The sequence below is a fragment of the Ictidomys tridecemlineatus genome, chromosome 3 (assembly GCF_052094955.1).
Source record: "Ictidomys tridecemlineatus isolate mIctTri1 chromosome 3, mIctTri1.hap1, whole genome shotgun sequence".
Classification (NCBI taxonomy): domain Eukaryota; kingdom Metazoa; phylum Chordata; class Mammalia; order Rodentia; family Sciuridae; genus Ictidomys; species Ictidomys tridecemlineatus.
Window position 1 is genome coordinate 114,827,871 of NC_135479.1, and position 18,826 is coordinate 114,846,696.

The window sequence follows — 18,826 nt, forward strand, 5'->3', positions numbered from 1 at the left end:
AAAAGAGGAAGGAACATGCTCCAACTCATTATATGAGACCATTAGTACCTTGATACTAAAGCCAGAGAAAGACATTACAAGAAAACAATGGGATCACTATCCTTCATAAAGATAACACACAAATATCCCCAACAACATATTAGCAAATCAAACTTAACAATATGTAAAAAAAAAAAATACATAACATCAGAATGGGGCTTACCCTGGGAATGTAAGGCTGATTTAATATTTGAAAATCAATATTATTCACAATATTAACAGATCAAAAATTTAAAAACATAACACTTGCTCATCTCAACAGACATAGAAAAAGCATTTGCCAAAATCTATCTTTAATCCACTATAAGAACACTTAATGAATTAGGATTCCTTACCTGACAAAAGGCAGCTACAAAAAACTGACTGCTAACATTGTATTTAATGAGGGAAAAGACTGAATTCTTTCCACCTAAGATTGGGAACAGAGCAAGGATATCTGCTTTCATCTCATTCAACATCTACTGGAAATCTCAGTGAAATAACCAAGACAAAGAAGGAAAAGATACATACAGTGGAAAGAAAGATAAAACTTTCTTTCACCATAGATGACATGATTGTGGAAAATTTTACAGAATCTGCCAAAAATCTTCTAGAAATAATAGATGATCAGCAACATTACAGTATAAAAAAATTACAACATTACAGTATAAAATATCAGTATTCAAAAATCAATTGTAGGGGTTGAGGTTGTAGCTCAGCAGTACAGCATTTGCCTGGCATATGTGGGTTCAATCCTCAGCCCCACATAAAAAAATAAGTAAGTAAAATAAAGGTATTGTGTCCAACCAGAACTAAAAACAAAAATTTAAATTTTAAAAAATCTATTGTATTTCTACACATTAGCAATGATTAATTTGGATTCAAAAATTAAATAGTACCTCTTATAATAGTACCATAAAAATTAAATACTCAGATATAAATTTAATAAAATATGTGCAGGATCTATACAGCAAGTTATGAAACAACAATGAAAGAACCAAAGAGTACCTTAATAGGGAGATATAATATGTTCATGGATTGGAATATTCAGTATTGTCAAAATGTCATTTCTCCCTGAATTGGTCTATATATTCAATGGAGTTCAAATCAAATTTCCATGAGGATTAAAAATGATATTGACAATATGATTCCAACTTTATATGAAGATGCCAAGGAATTAGAAAAAACAAAATACTTTTGAAAAAGAACAAAGTCAGAACACTCATACTGCCTGACTTCAAGACGTAAAGTAAATCAAGACAGTGTGATATTGGTAAAATAAGATTGACAGATCAATGGAGCAGAAAAGAAAGGCCAGAAATAGACCCTCACAAATAGGGCTAGTTGAATTTTTACAAAAATACAAAGGAAATGCAATGGAGAAAGGAGAGGTTTTTTTTTTTTTTTTTCAATTAACAGTGTTCAAATAATTAGAAAGTCATATGAAATAAACACTAACTTCTATTCATACCTCACATCTCATATAAAATTAACTCAAATGGATAACAGGTAAAATGTAAATATAAAACTTTTAGAAAAACCGGAAAAAAATCCTTGAGAGTTTTATATTTTCAAAAAGTTCTAAGTTGAAACACAAAAAAGCTCTATCCAACAAATTAACAAAAATATAAATAGACCTACTCCAAAACTGAAGGTTTTGCTCTGCAAAAAAAACAGTTAAAGAGAATGAAAAGCAGATCAGAGAAAATACTTGCCAATGACGTATTTGGTAAAGGACTTAATGTCCAGGAAATCAAGACAGATCTCAACAGTCATTAATAAGAAAACAAGTGATCCAACTTTTTAAATTAGGCAAAATATTTAGAGCAGACACTTCACCAAAGAAGGTGTACAGTTGACAAATAAGCACACAAGAAGATTTTCACATCATCGATCACTAGGGAAATACACATAAAAATCACAATGTTTTGTCCCAATCTTCTAATCACAATCATTTTTGTTATAACATTTGTTTTGAGAATGCAACTTTCTTCCAACTAGATTGAAATCTCAGGGAACAGTTTGAGCATAATGCAAATTCCTTCTTTGTTTTGCACAATGACCAACAGGAAACACCAGGTGAACGTATGAAACCATCCCAGCTGCTCATGGGAATAAATCTGTACACACGAACACACCTCAGGGGAACAACAATGCTCACTCAACCACATCTGGTGTTGGAACTTACTATTCTACCTCAGGTAATTCTCCTTCCACAGACAAACTTTAGATCTTTTCAAAGTGCCATATTCACTGTTATTTCTGTATTTCTTAGCCAATTTAACACAGAAAACAACTCTATTGGTATTTCTACTAGCTCCTATGTGTCACTGATGAAGTTTCAAGTGCTGTGCCTCTAACCATAAACACTGTGGTTATTACTGAGTGATTTTTGCATAGCACGTGATTTTTAGGCACAGGTGTCCTCTCATAGCAGAACAGGTGGTAAACACTGAGAACATAGATACAGCTACCTCATTTCCATGGGTGCTCATGGCTTCAGAGATCTGAAAGTTGGTGGCTGAATAAAATGGGGATGTGGGGACAAGGAAATATAGGAGACAGAGACTCTCCAATTCATCATTTCCCAAGGGGAAGTGGGACCTGCCTGGTGATTTCAGGTATTACATTGCCTAGAATCTCACAGTACAAAAGTTATTCAATTCTCTGTATAGCTTTCTAAATTGAAGTGGAGAAAGATTTATTTATTTTTCTATTGATTTGCAAAGAGAGAATTAACCTCTTCTCACAGTCTTCAACAGGCATCATTTTAATCTGTATGAGAATTAACACATATTTCAGTGTGAAAATTGTGTTCAACTTCCTATATATTTTTGGTTTATTTTATTCATTTATTTATTTTGTACTGGAGTGAAACCTGGGTAGGAAAGGGGAGCTCTATCCCTGAGCTCCATCCCCAGCCTTTTTTATTTTATTTTATTTTTTTATTTTGAGGGTCTAAGTTGCCCAGAACAGCCTCTACTGTTCCTCTTGCCTCAGCCTCCTGAGTAGCTGAGAATACAGGCATGTGCCACCATGCCTGGCCAGTTTTCTATTTAAATAAAAGCAAGAGTCAATTCAGAGGCAAAATTAAGTAGTAGTGCAAATACCGTGTGGTTAGGGCAAACCTTGTGGAAGTAAAATGATGGACGTGTGAACACTGAAGACTCAACATATGGGAGGGTGTGGAGCAAATGCTATTTCCTGACAGGCACCCCCTCACCTATCTATATCCATCTCCTCTTATGAAACACTTTTAATGTCATTTCCTTTTATTTATTTTTTAAATATATTTTTTTTAGTTGTAGATGGACACAATACCTTTATTTTATTTATGTATTTTTATGTGGTGCTGAGGATCGAACCCCAGTGATAGAACCTCACATGTGCTAGGCAAGTGCTCCACTACTGAGCCACAACCTCAACCCCTGCCATTTGCTTTTAGAATTGTCCCTCGTTTTAACCAGACCTCTCCTAGACAGATTTTGGGGAAAGGGGAAGCTTACCCGGACCTTAGCCCCAGGCCTCCTGCCTTCTCCCCCTCCCCCATTCCCGTGCTCTGCATGCCAAGACTGCCTTGGAATGATTTGATACAAACCCAGGAGTTTCACGTCCTCTGTCACCAGGGAACAGCTGCTCAGCCTCAGCACTTGAAGAGATGTTGATAGCTTTAGTGTTTCCAGAAGCATTTTCAGGTTGCCACCAACACATTTATTCCAAGAAAGGTTGACTATTTCCAGAGCGGGGAGGTGAATAGAGGCTTCGACTAAAAGTGATAATGATAAGAATAACTTAGATATCGTAAGCCTTGAACTTGAGGAGCATAGACCAGGACAACATATTAATATACTCAGGGTGGAGAAAGTTGTAGAGATTGTTTTCTCTGGCCTGAAATTCATGGCGTCAATTTATATTGATGATTTTTTAGTTGGGAATACATTGGAAACTTCAGAACAGTAAAACGTGATTAAATGGAATTCACTATTGACTGGGGGTTTTTCTCTCTTTTTCTTCATATTTGGGAAGGAGAAAAAGGGAAAGTGCTTGGAGAGCTAATCAAGATTTTCAGAGCATACCCTGGCTGGTTACATGCTCCACTGTACAGTCACTGCTGAAAGTCAGAGATGGGGATAAGCCTCCCGAAGGCTTTGGAACAACAAGATATATTTGGGTTTACTTCACTGCAATTACTGAGGCAAGGAAAAGAACCCATGTATTCTGGAAAGTTTTTAAAGAAAATGAAAACATTTTCTGCTTGATTCTCAGTTGACCTTAGAGTTAGAATTAACCAGAACAACTTATTCCCAAGCATAGTAATTAAAAACACTTTTTGTGCTCTGTTTTCTTTCTAAAGAACAATATGGCTAGGTGCTATGGTGCATGCCTGTAACCCCAGCGACTAGTGAGTTTTGAGCACGAGGATCACAAGTTGGAGGCCAGTTTTAGCAATTCAGTGAGGCCCTGAGCAACTTACTGAGACCCTGTCTCAAAATGAAAAAGTAAAAGGACTGGAGCGGTAACTCCTGGGTTTAATCCCCAATATCAAAATAAAAAGAATAAACAATAATATGTGTTTAAAGGAAAATATCTACTCTTTATAGTATCTTGTAGTATGTTGTAAGAAAATCTCTCTTATTTATGATACAAAGATGTACAATAAAGAAAAATCAAACTTTTCTTAAAGAAGAAATGTAGAGTACTACTTGGGAGACTGAGGCAGGAGGATTGCAAATTTGAGGCCAGCCCAGGGCAACTTAGAAGACCCTGTCTCAAAGCAAAAACTAAAAAAGGCTTGGGGTGACGCTCAGCGGTAGAGTGCTGGCTTAGCCTATGCAAGGCCCTGGAATCAATCCCCACTACCATAAAATAAATAAATGAATAAATAAAAAGTGATTTATAGTATATCTACCCATCAGGTTAATTTAAATTGAGTGGGTAGAGTTATGTCAGATGATATAATTTAGTGTAATATCTACTTGATCATGATTCATTTTGCAGCTAGAATTAAAAAGTCATGTATCTTTGGACAGCTTGATTTCTTCAAGATTTTTTTCTTTTTCTTAAAAAAATTATTTTCCCTACTGGAATAATATTTATGAAATATTATGCTGACCCCAAATTTACTCTTTTTTGGAACTTATATAAATTAGTCTAAGCAGTAGAGTGTGTCATGTCTACCTAACCATTTGATGAATTACAGACCCTTTTAAGAAGTTTATTTATTTAGTAACTTAACTAATGTTAACTAACTTAACTAAGTGTAGATAGTACCTAAAATGTGCTTCAGGTATGCAATAAAGAATCAACACAATCTCTCCCCTCAAGGAGATTACAATCTAGAAGAAATATAGACATTAAACAACCACACAATAAAATACATAATTATACATTTTGATGAAGGTTATAAACAGGTTCCTAATTTAGATAACAAGAGACATTTTTATGTGTTCTGTTTTCTTGGGACCTGAAAATTGAGTCAAAACTCCCCAGGAAAGAATAGGGATTGGAGGTAGGGTGTGACAGAGAACAGCATGGTCTTGGGTGACATGAAGGAACAGAAAGAATCCAACTGAGGTTGGGTTCAGAGAGCAAAGAAAAGAATAGTCAAGGTACTGAAGCTAGATCACTAGGGCCATTTAAACCACATTGAGGAATGGGGGGTATCACCTGAGGTGCGACAGGAAGGACACTGAATTTTTTAAACAGGGCAGTGATCCAACACTATTTGCTTTAAAAATGAAATTTATAGACTCTCTCCCCATAATAACATCAACAACTGACATTTATTGAACATTTACTATGTTGCCAGGAGCTTTCTAAGAACTTTACATGCATGAACCCACTTAATTCTGACAACCTCGTGAGGCTTGTACTATTATTTCATCTTATATTTTACAGATGAGGAAAGTGAAACATGGAGCAATAATATTAAGTACCTGAGGTCCCACAGGTCTCAAGAACCACAGTCAGGATTTGATTTCAAGCAGACTGAATTCCAGGCGTTTTGGGGGGCAGGAAATGTACCAAACACTCCCCCAACACAGAATAATTGTGATCAATTTTAGGGAGCTCATAGATAGGCCCCCTCGAACATACCTATGGACTCTCTGTGACCCCAGATAAAGAATGTCAGGTCTGATAGGAGCATGACCTGGGATTTCTCCCTATCCAGACACATGGCACAGAGATGAAAGATCACTGCTTGGGAGCAGTGATGATAAGGACCAGGGTCTACATGGGTGAATGCATCGGAAGTCAGCAGTGCCCTTAGAATTTGGAGTGAGTGATATGTATTTATTTTTATTAATAGAATGCATTTCATTAGTAATAGCCCTTGTCTGGTCCACAGTACAATACACTTTTCATGAAGTGTCAACCGGCATAGCACTTGAGAAAGGGTCAGAGGGGAGGACTCTGTTTTCATCACTACTTAGGAAGTACGCGGATCCAATGGCTTTAGTCACATGCACATGTGCAAAAAAGAGGTAACATAGTAAGCCTGAGACTCCTACCTGAAAAAGGCCTGCTACTGACCATGCCCTTTGCTGGCATGTGGGAGCTTGGAATTGGGGAATGTTCTTACCGTTCCCTGATAAGGCTAGATCACTATGCCAAATCAGTTTGTACTTATGATTTATGCTGAACACCAGCTTTCCTTCTGTGAGTCTAGAATTTTGGAATGTGCCAGGCAGAGGTGGCCTGTATGATCGAGCCTTAATAAAAACCCTGAACTTTTAGTAAGTTCAGGCAAGCTCCACTGGGAGATGATATGTCACACATGTCACCATAACTCACTGCTGGAGGAATTAAGTGTGCCTTATATGGCTCCACTGAGAAAGGACTCTTGGAATCTTGTGCTTGGTTTCCTCTGGACTTTGTCCCGGGTACCTTTCCCTTTGTCGGTTTTGCTTTGTGTCCTTTCACTGTAATAAGTCTTAGCCATGAGTGCAACGGCATGCTGAGACCTGAGTCCTCCTAGTGAATCACTGAACCTGGAGCTGCAGGTGGGGGCCTCCAGCACCATAGTACAAAGTGCTGGTTGCCCAGGTGGTATATTTTGAAAAATGCTACAAAGTCCTTTTGTCTCAAAATATCTCCTTCTACTTGCTGACCATACTCTTGCTCCTAAATAGGCAGAAATTTCAGATCCAGTAGGCCCTTGATCTAGGTTGGTATATCCATGAACTTGAGGCATACCCAGGTTCCTGAGAAAGAACAGCAAGAGCTGTGGGGATCTGGGTGCCGTGGTGCACACCCACAATCTCAGCAATTCGGGAGGCTGAGGCAAGAGGATCACAAGTTCAAGGGCAGCCTGGGTAACTTAGAAAAACCCTGTCTTCTAATAAAATATAAAAAGGGGGCTTGGGGATGTAGCTCAGTGGTAGAATGCCCTGGGTTCAATCCTCAGTACTGAAAAAAGATAAAATAAAATAAAGAACTGTGAGGAAGTGAACTCAGTCAGCAAGACTCACACACCTTCCATCAATGTACTGCAGTCTCCATTCAGATGGAAACTTCTGGAAAATTTTAAGTTATCATGGGTGTAGACCCCTCCAGAGTTGGTTATATACAAGGTAAATTTAAAATATAAAATCTGCAGTTTCCAGAATCATTTGCCTTGAGAAGATCACTTGTAAGAGGGCATATTTCCTAAGAAGACAAACTATAGTCATAAATTTCATGACTACATACCTCATTGTACCTGTGGCTTGAGCTTTGGAATGAAATTTGTGCATAGAGAAAGAGAGCGTGGACCCTCCCCCGTTATTGCGTGGTGCCTGCAGGGATCTGGGCAATTCTCTCACCGAGAGCCGTGAAAGTCTCACTTTCCAAAGCGCAGTTGTTTATGAGTAACGACTTCAATGAGGGTAAAAATCGGAGCCTGCTGAGTAAGTTCTCAGAAGAGCTGCCCACGTTTTTGTTGGCCGATAAGTCCAGTTCTTGAAGATTTGAGAGTAAAGGGATAACCTGGGCTGTTAAAATACCAACAGTGACATGTTTTAGGCACCATCTCACAGAGAGCCATTGGGTTGTCACAATCCTCTTAACTGAACAGTCAACCAACTCTCCCCAGTGTGACTCTGTCCTTTACGCACCTTCCAAACCAGCCTCTTCCCAGGGAGCCACTTGGGCTTTTCTGCTTCAAAGCCTCTCCCCAGACCAGAGGTTAAGAACAAAGACTTTGGAGACAAGAAAGAACTGGGCTCCAGTCCTGGATCCTACTACTAAAGAGCGGTGTGATTTGGAACAAGTTACCCACTCTGAACCTTTGTTTTCTCAACCATAAAACACATCCTTCACAGGATCATTAGGAAGATACGAATTGGTCTATGCAAAGTACTTGGTACAGTACCTGACACATATTAAAGTTTGATATCATTCTTTTCTTAGAACGTAAGTACCAGGCCAGGTGTGGTAGCATACACCTGCAATCCTTTAACTCGGAAGGCTGAGGTAGGAGGCTGTGAGTTCAAACCTAGCCTCAGCAACCTACCAAGGCCCTAAGCAATTCAGCAAGATCTCATCTCAAAATAAAAAAATAAAAAGGGCTGAGGATGTGGCTCAGTAATAAAATGCCACTGGAGTCAATCCCTGGTACAAAAAAAAAAAAAAAAGCAGGGAAGTTGGGGTGAATATAAGTATTAGGAAGCAGGAAGGCATTGAAACCAAGCCATCAGGGCACCTGTCAGTAACAGCACCAGTGTGGTTCCCATTACCCCTAATTCACTATCCTGTGCTGCATTTCTTGCCCCCAGGCCTTTGCCCCAGCTCTACCAAGATGGGAAATGCAGTATCCTGGGATCTTCAGGAGGCTGGCTCATTTCCTCAGATCCTTCCATGGCCACCCAAGCTAATGTAAACCCGTGGTCACTTCACATCACCCTATTTTTTATTTGACAGCACCCACTGTTGTATGATATTTTCTTGTTTAGTATTTGTTTTCTGTCTCTCTCATTGAAGGAATGTTCTAGGTATGGGGGACTACCTCGACCCCAGGATGGGGATCAGTACCTAAGATGGGGATCAGAGGGACAAAAGCTTGTGCAAGGAGGGAAGCAAAGGAAGGGAAGGCAGGCCAGGCAGGAAGTTTTCATCCCAACAGGTGGAACTGCTTCCTCCTCTTCCAGCATCTTGAATACCCCCACCTCACCGTGTAATCCGGATAGGGATTGTTTTTATTCCTGCCACTACCATACTGAAGCTCTTTGATTGTCTGAGTTTCCCGTAGACCATGGCATGGTGCCCCGGACAATTAGAAGATTAATCAACAGTTATTGACTAAATGATCTATAATTCAGTTTCTTTGGAATTATCTGCAACAATCAGACAAATGAATGTTCAGTGATTTAGCGTCATGAAGCATTTCCAGCCTTTAAAAATTAAGTAGAAGGTGGACAATACCATTTGCTCCAGTTATTATATAATAGTTGGCTTTCTGAGGCTGTTCATCCATATTAGTGGTTGTGACCTGGATAAGGAAGGATTATCCCTCAGTTATACTGGTGGTAGCCATGGAGATCCTCTAGCACTTTAATCTTTCTCTTATCCACCTTATTTAATAAGATAAGATGTGATACTCATGTTATTTGGTTCCACCAAGGGAATCCAGAGGCCTGAAAACTCAACCTGTCTCCTTAGGTGTGACTCTCAGCTCTGATAGGTCAAGGGGATGGTAACACCACATAATGCTCCATGTAGGGCTCAAAAGGAATTTTCTTTTTTGTACTTCAGAAATCTTCATAAAAACCTTTAAATTTTCTCATTTCCCCAAATCAAGGGATAAGGACCTAAGAAATAATTTAGCAGTTCTACAGGATAGATGCTAAACCTGAAAACCTATTTTACTATTTTTCTCCCAAATTGTACTAAAAATTTTTTACAATTATATTTATTCATGCTTGCCGTTCATCTATTCATTTATTCATATATTCAACATGCATATATTGGGGACCAACTATATGCAGGTGCCTGTGCTTGAGCAATGTGCAGGTGCTTAATGAGACACATACTGACCCTGGAGTTGCCCATGGTCCAGAGAGAGCAAGAGCAAAAGCCCCCAGGCCAGTGCATGCCTGGTGTGTCTAGAGGTGAGGAAGGACAGCATGGCCAGGGTGGAGTAAATGAAAAGGGGTAGAGAACTCAAGCAGAGTAGGGGCGGGAACAGGGAGACTGTTTGGATCTTGTAATAATCTAGGCATGCGATGGCAGGGGCCTGAGCTAGTAGAGGTCTATATGGTAAGCCGTGCTCAGATTCCAAATGTGTGCTCAAGGTTTATTGTGGCCATGGATAAAAATAAAACCCTTAATCTCAAGGCTATGCTTGCTCTGTTTGCTGTGGGAAATTGCATTCACATACAACATGTTGCAACAACAGACCTATGTTTATGGTAGGGAAATAAGTGAACCTATCTTGAGCCATTATGTTTACCCATCACATACCACTTCCTGGCTCTTTTTCTGTAGCATCACTTGTTTGAGTGGTTTGACTTTACTGGGCAAGTTTGAACATCATTTTGGCATTCTCTCTACATACCTGTTTGTAATCAGCTTCGTGACACTAAAAGATTCATTGCTAAGCAGAAACACAAATTCAAATTTTTCTCCAAGTGCCGAATCTATCATTTACAGCCGTGCATAGGAGGAATCTAGACTCAATAACATTTACTGAGCATTCAGTATATGCTAAACACTGTGTTGAAATAGTTCCAGAACTTTGATAATTTGCTCCTTCCAATAACTTCATAAAAACTAAATTTAAATGTACATCTCAAATTTTCCAAGTTCCCCAAAGTCTCTCCTTTACAGAATATACTTACTCAGTGACATTATGTCGTCCACTGTTAGTGAGCACTGGTGAAGATCTAGGACTTCTAGATGCTTTAGCATGACCAGTGGGGCTGATGCATCTTCAAAACCTCCACCCAGCTCCTTATTGCAGGAAAGATCTAATTTCCTCAGTTCACCCAAGTATCTAAAAGTGGCATCTAAAAAGAGTCAAAATGGCATTTTAACATATTTTAAGGTGGTAGGAAGGTATGTGACAAGGAAGGCAGAAGTGCTGCAGGAAGAGAGGCTGACTGAGCACACTGTGTTGATAAAAGCCAAAAGGAGGTATACCAGTAAGTACACTTCCGCCAGCTGGTGCTGTGTGGATCTGACATGATTCCACACACATGCTCCCTGACATCTGCATGGATGGCCAGTGGTTCTGACCTGAATCCTACAACTATATGCCCCCAACTATACTTGAGCAATGGAGTTTCTGTGGACTCTTGGACTTATCAAGTTGCCAGGAGAAGGATATTACAGGCTCTGTAGGCCAGAGGAAAAAACACAGTGTCATGCTCTACGACCTGGAGACTTCACACAGGGCAATGTTTTAACCATAGACACCATTGAAGCCATTATTTTTATCAATACCAATTCCTTCCTACCACTGAGCATAAAATAATGCTGAAGTTTTTCAAAGACACGGAAAACCTGCCAGCTATAGTATCACAAAAACTTTTCCCTTTTCCACTCTCTTATCTCATGCCTAAAATATCCTGCCTTTTCAGAATCAGCCATTTCAAAAGCTTATTTTTGTAATCATGATGTTTACTGTAAAATATTAATAAAATAAATAAAACCTGAAGAATATTTAAATTACCCATCCATAATTATATTCCCCAATATATCTACTGTTTACCTTTTGTTTTATTTCCTAAGAGCTTTTAAATATGTATTTGTGCATCATCTATACTGATGGTTTATGATAATTTTATATTTTATAGATATGTTGTTAACGCACCCAATATTTTGACACTCTTTTGTGATAATCCACAAGAATGTAACTTCAGTACTTTCAGAGTTGAGGCACTTTGTAATCCCTGAGCAATACTGTTGAGACTACCACCGATGTTTCTGTTAATGGAAAGATCAAGTACTTCAAGACTTTGCAGCTTGGGTAGCAACCGACCTGGAAGAAAGGAAATCCAAACAAGAAGAGCAACACTGTAAAAACATAGCATGTGAAAGTCCAGGGAAAGAAGGAGAGAGAATGAAGTTTCCAGAGACCTGAGGATAGAGTGAGCCTCCCTTAAAATACAGGGTAAGAGAAAGCCCAGCAAATGTAGATTCCCAAGCTACCAATCATGGACATCTTCCCATTCTTTTTTCCCTGGGAAAAATTCTTCCAAATTCCACTCACCCACAAATGCTCCATCTTCTGATGTGAGGGCACAATCCATTAGTTCAAGGACATGTATCTTGCTCCCTTTTTGGAACTTCTGGAGAATCAGAGGCAAGTTTCCTCCCACTTTACTATTCCAGGACAAATTTAGCTCTTCAAGTTCAGGTATCATTTCAAGCGCTTCTCCTGTTACAGAATGGCCAAAAAATCCAGTTGATCATTACACAGAAAAGCAAGAAATTCATTTCAAAATTGGTACAACCATTATTTCTGGAGTATGAAAACTGGGCCAGGTGCTATGCTAGCTGACTCAGAAGTGAGGGAAGAAAAGGACCCAGTTCCTATCTCCTTACGGAAGGGTGAGTTTTTATATTTGCAGGCATAGCTATTCTAGTCTCTCTAAAATTATGAAGCCATGATTGGAAGTTAGAAAAAAAAATGGTTGTTGTTAAAAAAAAATCCACCTATCAATAGGATGGTTCTACTGGGTTGTTTTTGTGGTAGTAAATATCTGTACCAGGCCATCTGCTTGATCTCATCGGTCCTCTCTGGGATCTGTTTGGGGTGTAAGTGAGGCAAAGCCGTTAACTGGCTACCATGGGGTAAAGCTCACCTCAACATCAAGAATATCATGTGCAGCTAAACAGCCACTACAGAGAGGAACTAATAATAGAACACCGGGTGTTAGCAGCTACCACAACCACATAGCCTCGCAGGGGAGAGAGGTACAGAGAAAGAGGGGTGAAACTTGACTATTTCCGGTCTAAAGCCATTTCATGCAGAAAAGCATCTGAAGGCTAGAATGGAGGCTGGGCAAGATGATTTTTTACACATGCAAAAGTACTTCCTCATATGTTCAGTATAAATCTTTACACCGATCAGTTAAGGATTCTGGAAAATCCCTGTATCCAAAAGCCTCTCTTCCACTGTCTGCAATTGGGCTGGGACTTCTACTATCGTTTATTCATTCCATGGGTTAAGGTTTGGGGAGTCCAGGAGTTCTGGGTTGAAATGCATATTCTCCATTAGTTACAACATCTTAACCAGGAATGAACAAGTGTCATTTGTGGGTCATTGCCAGTCAACCTGAGGCGACTTTCTACAGCCCCACAGTATCCCCAGGATCCAAGAGAAAGAGTGATGATTAATTAGTTATGTCTACAATGAACATGATAGTGGAAGGCATTAAGCAATTATAAGAAAGGTAACAGTTTTGAAATGCCTCCTGATTGATGGATGTTATCATATCAATAAACCACTTGTTCTCCTTGTACTCCAGCTGCCATTAGGGCTCAGTGAGGACAGAGTATGGATGATAAATAAGCCCTCCTTCATGGGAGAGGATTTGGGAGTTCTTCCAGAGACAATAGCTCTGGGACAGGGAGGAAGGTACAGAACTTCAGTGAAAAGGGTGCTGAGTCTCTCCAAGACCAGGTAAGTGTGGAATGGATCTCAAGGCAGAAATTCAACTTCTTGGATTCCTACAGACAAAGCATTGTGAAAGCTCAGGTAAATAAAGAAACCAAACTGATTTCACACATGGTTAATGATATGTTAAATTTGAGACTCTGCTACATAATAACCAGCTGCTAACTGGTGGGCTATATTGATCATGTACACCTCCAGAGAGGTAATTTGAATGAGAGAATAGGGAAAAAAGGAACTATTAGTTAGTGAGCACCTACTATGTACCAAGCATGTAGTAGGCGCTTTACAGAAATTAATTAGTTCTCCCACAGTTTTTGAGGCAGATATTATTAGCCTCATTTATCAGATTAACAGGCTGAGTTTCAGAAAGGTCAAATTACTTGTTAAATTATTATGTTTACACAGTTAGTTGAAAATCAAAGCTAAGATTTAACCCAGGATCTGGCCAACTCCAGGATGTTTAGTGTTTCTCCTTGGCCACAGGAAAGTGACCAGAGACATCAGGAGCCTCAACTTACCATGGACTAAACCCAGGAGACAGTTGGCATACATTGTGCTAACAGAAATCTTTAAAGAGATGTAAGTGATCAAAGTAAGAAACTTCAGACTAAAAAAGAATATAAAACATTCATTACATCTAACAAGCCAGCTAGCCTTTTAACCAAAAAGTTGGGTAAGTAGTATGACTTTGTACAGATTTTATCCTATGTTCAGTATATCAACTGATTTATTTGAGGTTCTAGTTCTAGTTAAACCATCATTTTTAGTTAAAATCTTGTCTTGATCAATTTTTTTAAATGGGAGTAGGAAAATAGGGGAGGTATTATTTTGGAATTTGAAAAGAACTTAAATATTATCTATTCCAACTCCTGTCTTTTATAGATGAGGTAACTGAGACTCAGAGCAAGCTAGTGCTACAAGAGCCTTACTTAAACTCCATGAAAGCAGTTATCTGGTCAGCCTTGTTCCTTCCCTTATCCACAGAGCTTAGCATAACACTAAGTATAGGGTCACATAAGTCTTCAGCAGTTGTACAAGTGCCCAACACAGCATTGCATTGCACTATATTGACCATGATCACCGGGATAGTCTGTAATATAGATTTGTTTGCCCTTGAGGGTTTGAGGTGCAAAGGTGCTTCCAGGAAATCATTCATCATACCCAGTGCTTGGACATCCTCAGTGGTAAGTCTGCAACTAGCCAGCCTCAGGACTTTTAACTTGCTGGTAACATGCATTTGTTGAGTGATTGAGGGGAGGTTCCCACCAACAAAATCATTCCAGGAAATATCCAGTTCTTCCAAGTCTGGGAGAAAAGGCAGCAAAGCAACTAGAAGTAAACAGAGGAAAATACTGATTTGTATATGTAATTTTTAGTAAGCAGAATTCAAATATTAACATGCACAAGATCTAGATTTGCACTATAAGAGGTTGGGGGAAGTGTAAGACATGTTGACTTTCAGCCAAACAGGGATTTTTCAAGCTGTACAATTGGAGAAATTATGACATTTAAATTTCCTATTTCTTGGGATGATTTCTATCTATGCTAAATAACTGTACCCTGAAAATATGGTGATGTCTTCATAAGATCCTTTATTGGGGTTGAACCCAATAGTAGTAATGATAATTCTACTGCTGCTGCTGGGACCACTGTGACTGCGATATGTATTCTAGTCTCTTTATTTTGCAAAACCTCCTGACACCCATCACCCATCACCCATCACCCTATTGGATCCTCAGAGTTAGGAAATGCTCTAAAGGCCAGGACTGCTGAGATTGGCTGTGCCTGTTATCTTTTCTTTTTTTATCTTGATTACCTGGCCATCACTACTTTATACTTCAGTTGACCAAGAAGTGGAGGTTTGAACAGGCTTACAGCTTGATAGGAGTCTTCTCCAAATCTCTGTCACTGTTCATTAAAAGTGAATTTACTTTCTGTGGAAAAGATTCTCGAAGGGCACCTAGCTCCTGAAGCAATAAAACTTGAGAATGGAAATGCTAGAGTAGAAGAGATAATGTATCTCTGCTTGCTTGCTTTTAAATCTGTCTTGAACCTTAAAATAGTGGTCACATTCAAGCAGCCTATTGAGTTTCTGTGGTTACAGGCACAGGAATTCCAGTCCTTCCAAAATTCTGAAACCATGTGACAAATTAAAAAGTTTCCACTAGCATGCAAAGCACTTTAGCAACTGCATCTTATTTACCATAATCAAAATATTATAAAAAGGATTAAACTATTGAATACGTTAGGGGGAAAAAAAGGAAAAAACTCAGTGACATGCTTTTTTTTCTTTTTTAAAGATTTGTCCTTTCTTCATATATATAAACCTTTATCTTCTTTCTTTAATTTTTTTAAAATGGGGTGCTGAGGATTGACCCCAGTGCCCACATATGGTAGGCAAGCACTCTACCATTAAGCCATAACCCCAGCCCCAACCACGTGTTTTTTTTTTAACATCAAACATTGAATTAGCAGATGATTGTGTCCCATAACCTTTTACTCCAATTTTGATTTTAACAAAGGAAATCAAGCCTCCTTCCTGTTAGTAATCTCATTAAGAAAATGCAATACCCGTACACAACATACAGGCCAGCGGCCAAACTTCAGCTTGCATCAGAATCCCCATGTGAGGCTTGTTAAAATACAGAATTGTGGGGCCCTGTCTGAAAGGCTGATTCATTAGGTTTGAGCTGGATTCTGGTGATCGCATTTCCATGCCCTCTGCAAGTGGATTCTGATCCCATATGCATGAGGAACCACAGTTTCCTCTTAAGAGACCTTGTCCAAATGTTAAATAAAATAGTGCTCTGATCTGAATGTTCACAGACCCCCAAAATGCATATGTTGAAATTTAATCCCCAGTGTAATAGTCCTAAGGGGTGGGGCCTGTAGGAGGTGATTAAGTAATGAAGGTGGAGCCCTTATGCATGGGCTTAATGCCCTTTTAAAAGAGGCTCAAGGGAAGTTTTTTGGCCCTTTCTATCCTGTGAGGGCAGAGTTAGGAGGTGCCATCTATGAAGTCTTGATCTTGGACTTCCCAGGCTCCAAAACTGTGAGAAGTAGGTTTCTGTTTTATGAATTAACCCAGTCTACAGCCCGAATAGATCAGAACAAATGGTTAAGGACCCCTCACTCAAAACGGATTCTGTTTATCTCTCTGTTGGCAGACATGTACAATCTAATTAAAGGCTTGTTTTACGATATCTAAGAAAAAGAGAGTTAAAAAAAAAGGTGGTGTGGGGAGGAGGGCTTTTCACAAAATGGAACTTATATGTGTGTTTATAAAAAGGTGTAAGCAATAATTGCCCAGAGTTATACTTTTCATCCCACAATAATGAACAGCGTAATACTTCTTTAAATTCTGATCAGGGCTCAGTTTTATGGATGAGTTTTATGAGTTTATATCAAATGCAAGAACAGATGTATTTTAAGGATAAAGAGGTAATTACTAGGTAGATAAATTTGCTTAGGAAAAAAAACAAATGAATCAATCTAAAATCAGCTCAAATCTTTGAAGAATGATGAAGGGTTGAAGAAGGGTCAGCTAATTTTTTTCCAGTATCGGGGATCGAATAGAAGAGGTCTCTACCACTGAACTACATTCCTAGCCCTATCTATCTGTTCATTTATACATACCAGGGATTGAACTCAGGGGCATTAGCCACTGAGCCACATTCCCATCCCTTTTTAAAAATTTTTAATTTTGAGACAGGATCTCACCAAGTTGCTGAGACTGGCTTTGAACTCGTCATCCTCCTGCCTCAGCCTCCCAAGTCACTGGGATTATGGGCATGCACCACTGTGCCCAACTCAGCCCTTTTTATTTTGAGACAAGATTTCACTAAATTGCTGAGGCTGTCCTCAAAGTTAGGATCCTCTTGCCTCAGCCTCTTGAACAGCCGGGATCACTAGCATGTGCCATTGAATTAACATCGTAAATAAATAAATAGTGTTGCAGCAGTTCTTTCTGACATTATCTCGCACTGCTCAGCAAACTTTGGCCTACCAAAGTCACTGAATGTGTTTTGCCTGCTCATCTCAACAGAAAAGCCTGTATTTCTCTGTACAAGGTCAGCTGCATACAAACCCATTTTTCGCACATCTGCGGTTGTTAATCCACAGCTATTCAAATCTAGACACTTGTTGACGATCTTTTTGCCCAGCGTCTGCAGGAACTGATCATTTTTCTCCATCCTGGATCCCAATTGCATTTCTGAACTGAGAGGGTTCGCTATATAAAAATAGAGAAATTGTCTTTTAATAACAGATAGCATTAAAGAGGCTTAATGACCATATGAAACAAGTGAAAAAGAAACCCTGATAACAACCCTGAATCATTCCCTAGGAAACCCACCTCAAAAGGGGACACACTTACCAGGCACAAAACTTGACCCTGTTCCTGCTTCCAGGTGCTCAGACACCAACCCTCCAGGAGCCTGAGCCACTCAGTAGATTTTCTTTCCTGACCTGCCCTGGACTTCTCAGTGTGAAGACAGAATTGCATTCCTGGGCAACTGAGAGACGCTTGCTGCCTAAGAACACACATACCTCTGGCAAATACAACTGACAGGCAGGAAGCTCAGATATTTGCCTCCAAAAATTAAACAGGTAAAGAAACATTGAAATCACTGTCAATGAGATTCAGGTGGTCAGCGGGAGTGAGGAAACCATGTGCGGATCAGCCCCTAGATAGTTCAATTGGCACACAGAAATCCAGAGACAACAGTGTCCTGGAGAGCTTTGGTATTTTCTCAACTCCTGCCAGAGAATGACTTCAGAAAGCCTCATTTGTCTTTCTTGCTCTTTGGGACTTCTTACACCTCAACAAGTTCTCTGAAATAGCACTATGCTAACATGATATCATAATAACAAAAAGTACTTCATTAAGCACCTATTATGTACCAGTTCTCCTCTATTTACCTGTGCCAGCACGTAAAACAAACATAAAGTACATCATTCTTTTGTAAGGATAAATAAAGATGCAGGTACTGAGAGTGACTTTAAAGTGGTTTTGTTAGGTGAAAATGTATACTTTTATTTTTATTTATTTATTTTCGTTATTAGGAATTTAACCCAGGAATGCTTTACCACTGAGCCACATCCCCAGCCCTTTTTATGTTTTATTTTGAGACAGTGTCTCACTAAGTTGCAGAGGGCCTCACTGAGTTGCTGAGGCTGGCTTTGATCCTCCTGCCTCAGCCTCCCAAG

The 18,826-nt window shown here is 39.3% G+C and overlaps 1 protein-coding gene across 7 annotated transcripts in view; it reads right to left on the bottom strand.

The window, feature by feature from the left end:
- Positions 1–18,826, bottom strand: part of Lrrc31 (leucine rich repeat containing 31) — a 32,676-nt gene that overhangs the window by 5,847 nt on the left and 8,003 nt on the right. For 4 of the 7 annotated variants that reach the window (XM_078043614.1, XM_078043618.1, XM_040270066.2 and 1 more), the window contains 7 exons: positions 17,706–17,849; positions 14,780–14,947; positions 12,209–12,376; positions 11,810–11,977; positions 10,836–11,003; positions 7,824–7,991; positions 3,617–3,784 (listed from right to left, as the gene is read on the bottom strand). In XM_078043614.1, coding sequence (XP_077899740.1) covers positions 3,617–3,784; positions 7,824–7,991; positions 10,836–11,003; positions 11,810–11,977; positions 12,209–12,376; positions 14,780–14,947; positions 17,706–17,849 — 1,152 coding nt within the window. Of the gene's footprint in view, positions 1–3,616; positions 3,785–7,823; positions 7,992–10,835; positions 11,004–11,809; positions 11,978–12,208; positions 12,377–14,779; positions 14,948–17,705; positions 17,850–17,993; positions 18,162–18,826 lie in introns of those variants that run through there. The other 3 variants (XM_078043619.1, XM_078043617.1, XM_078043616.1) reach the window with 3 other exon arrangements.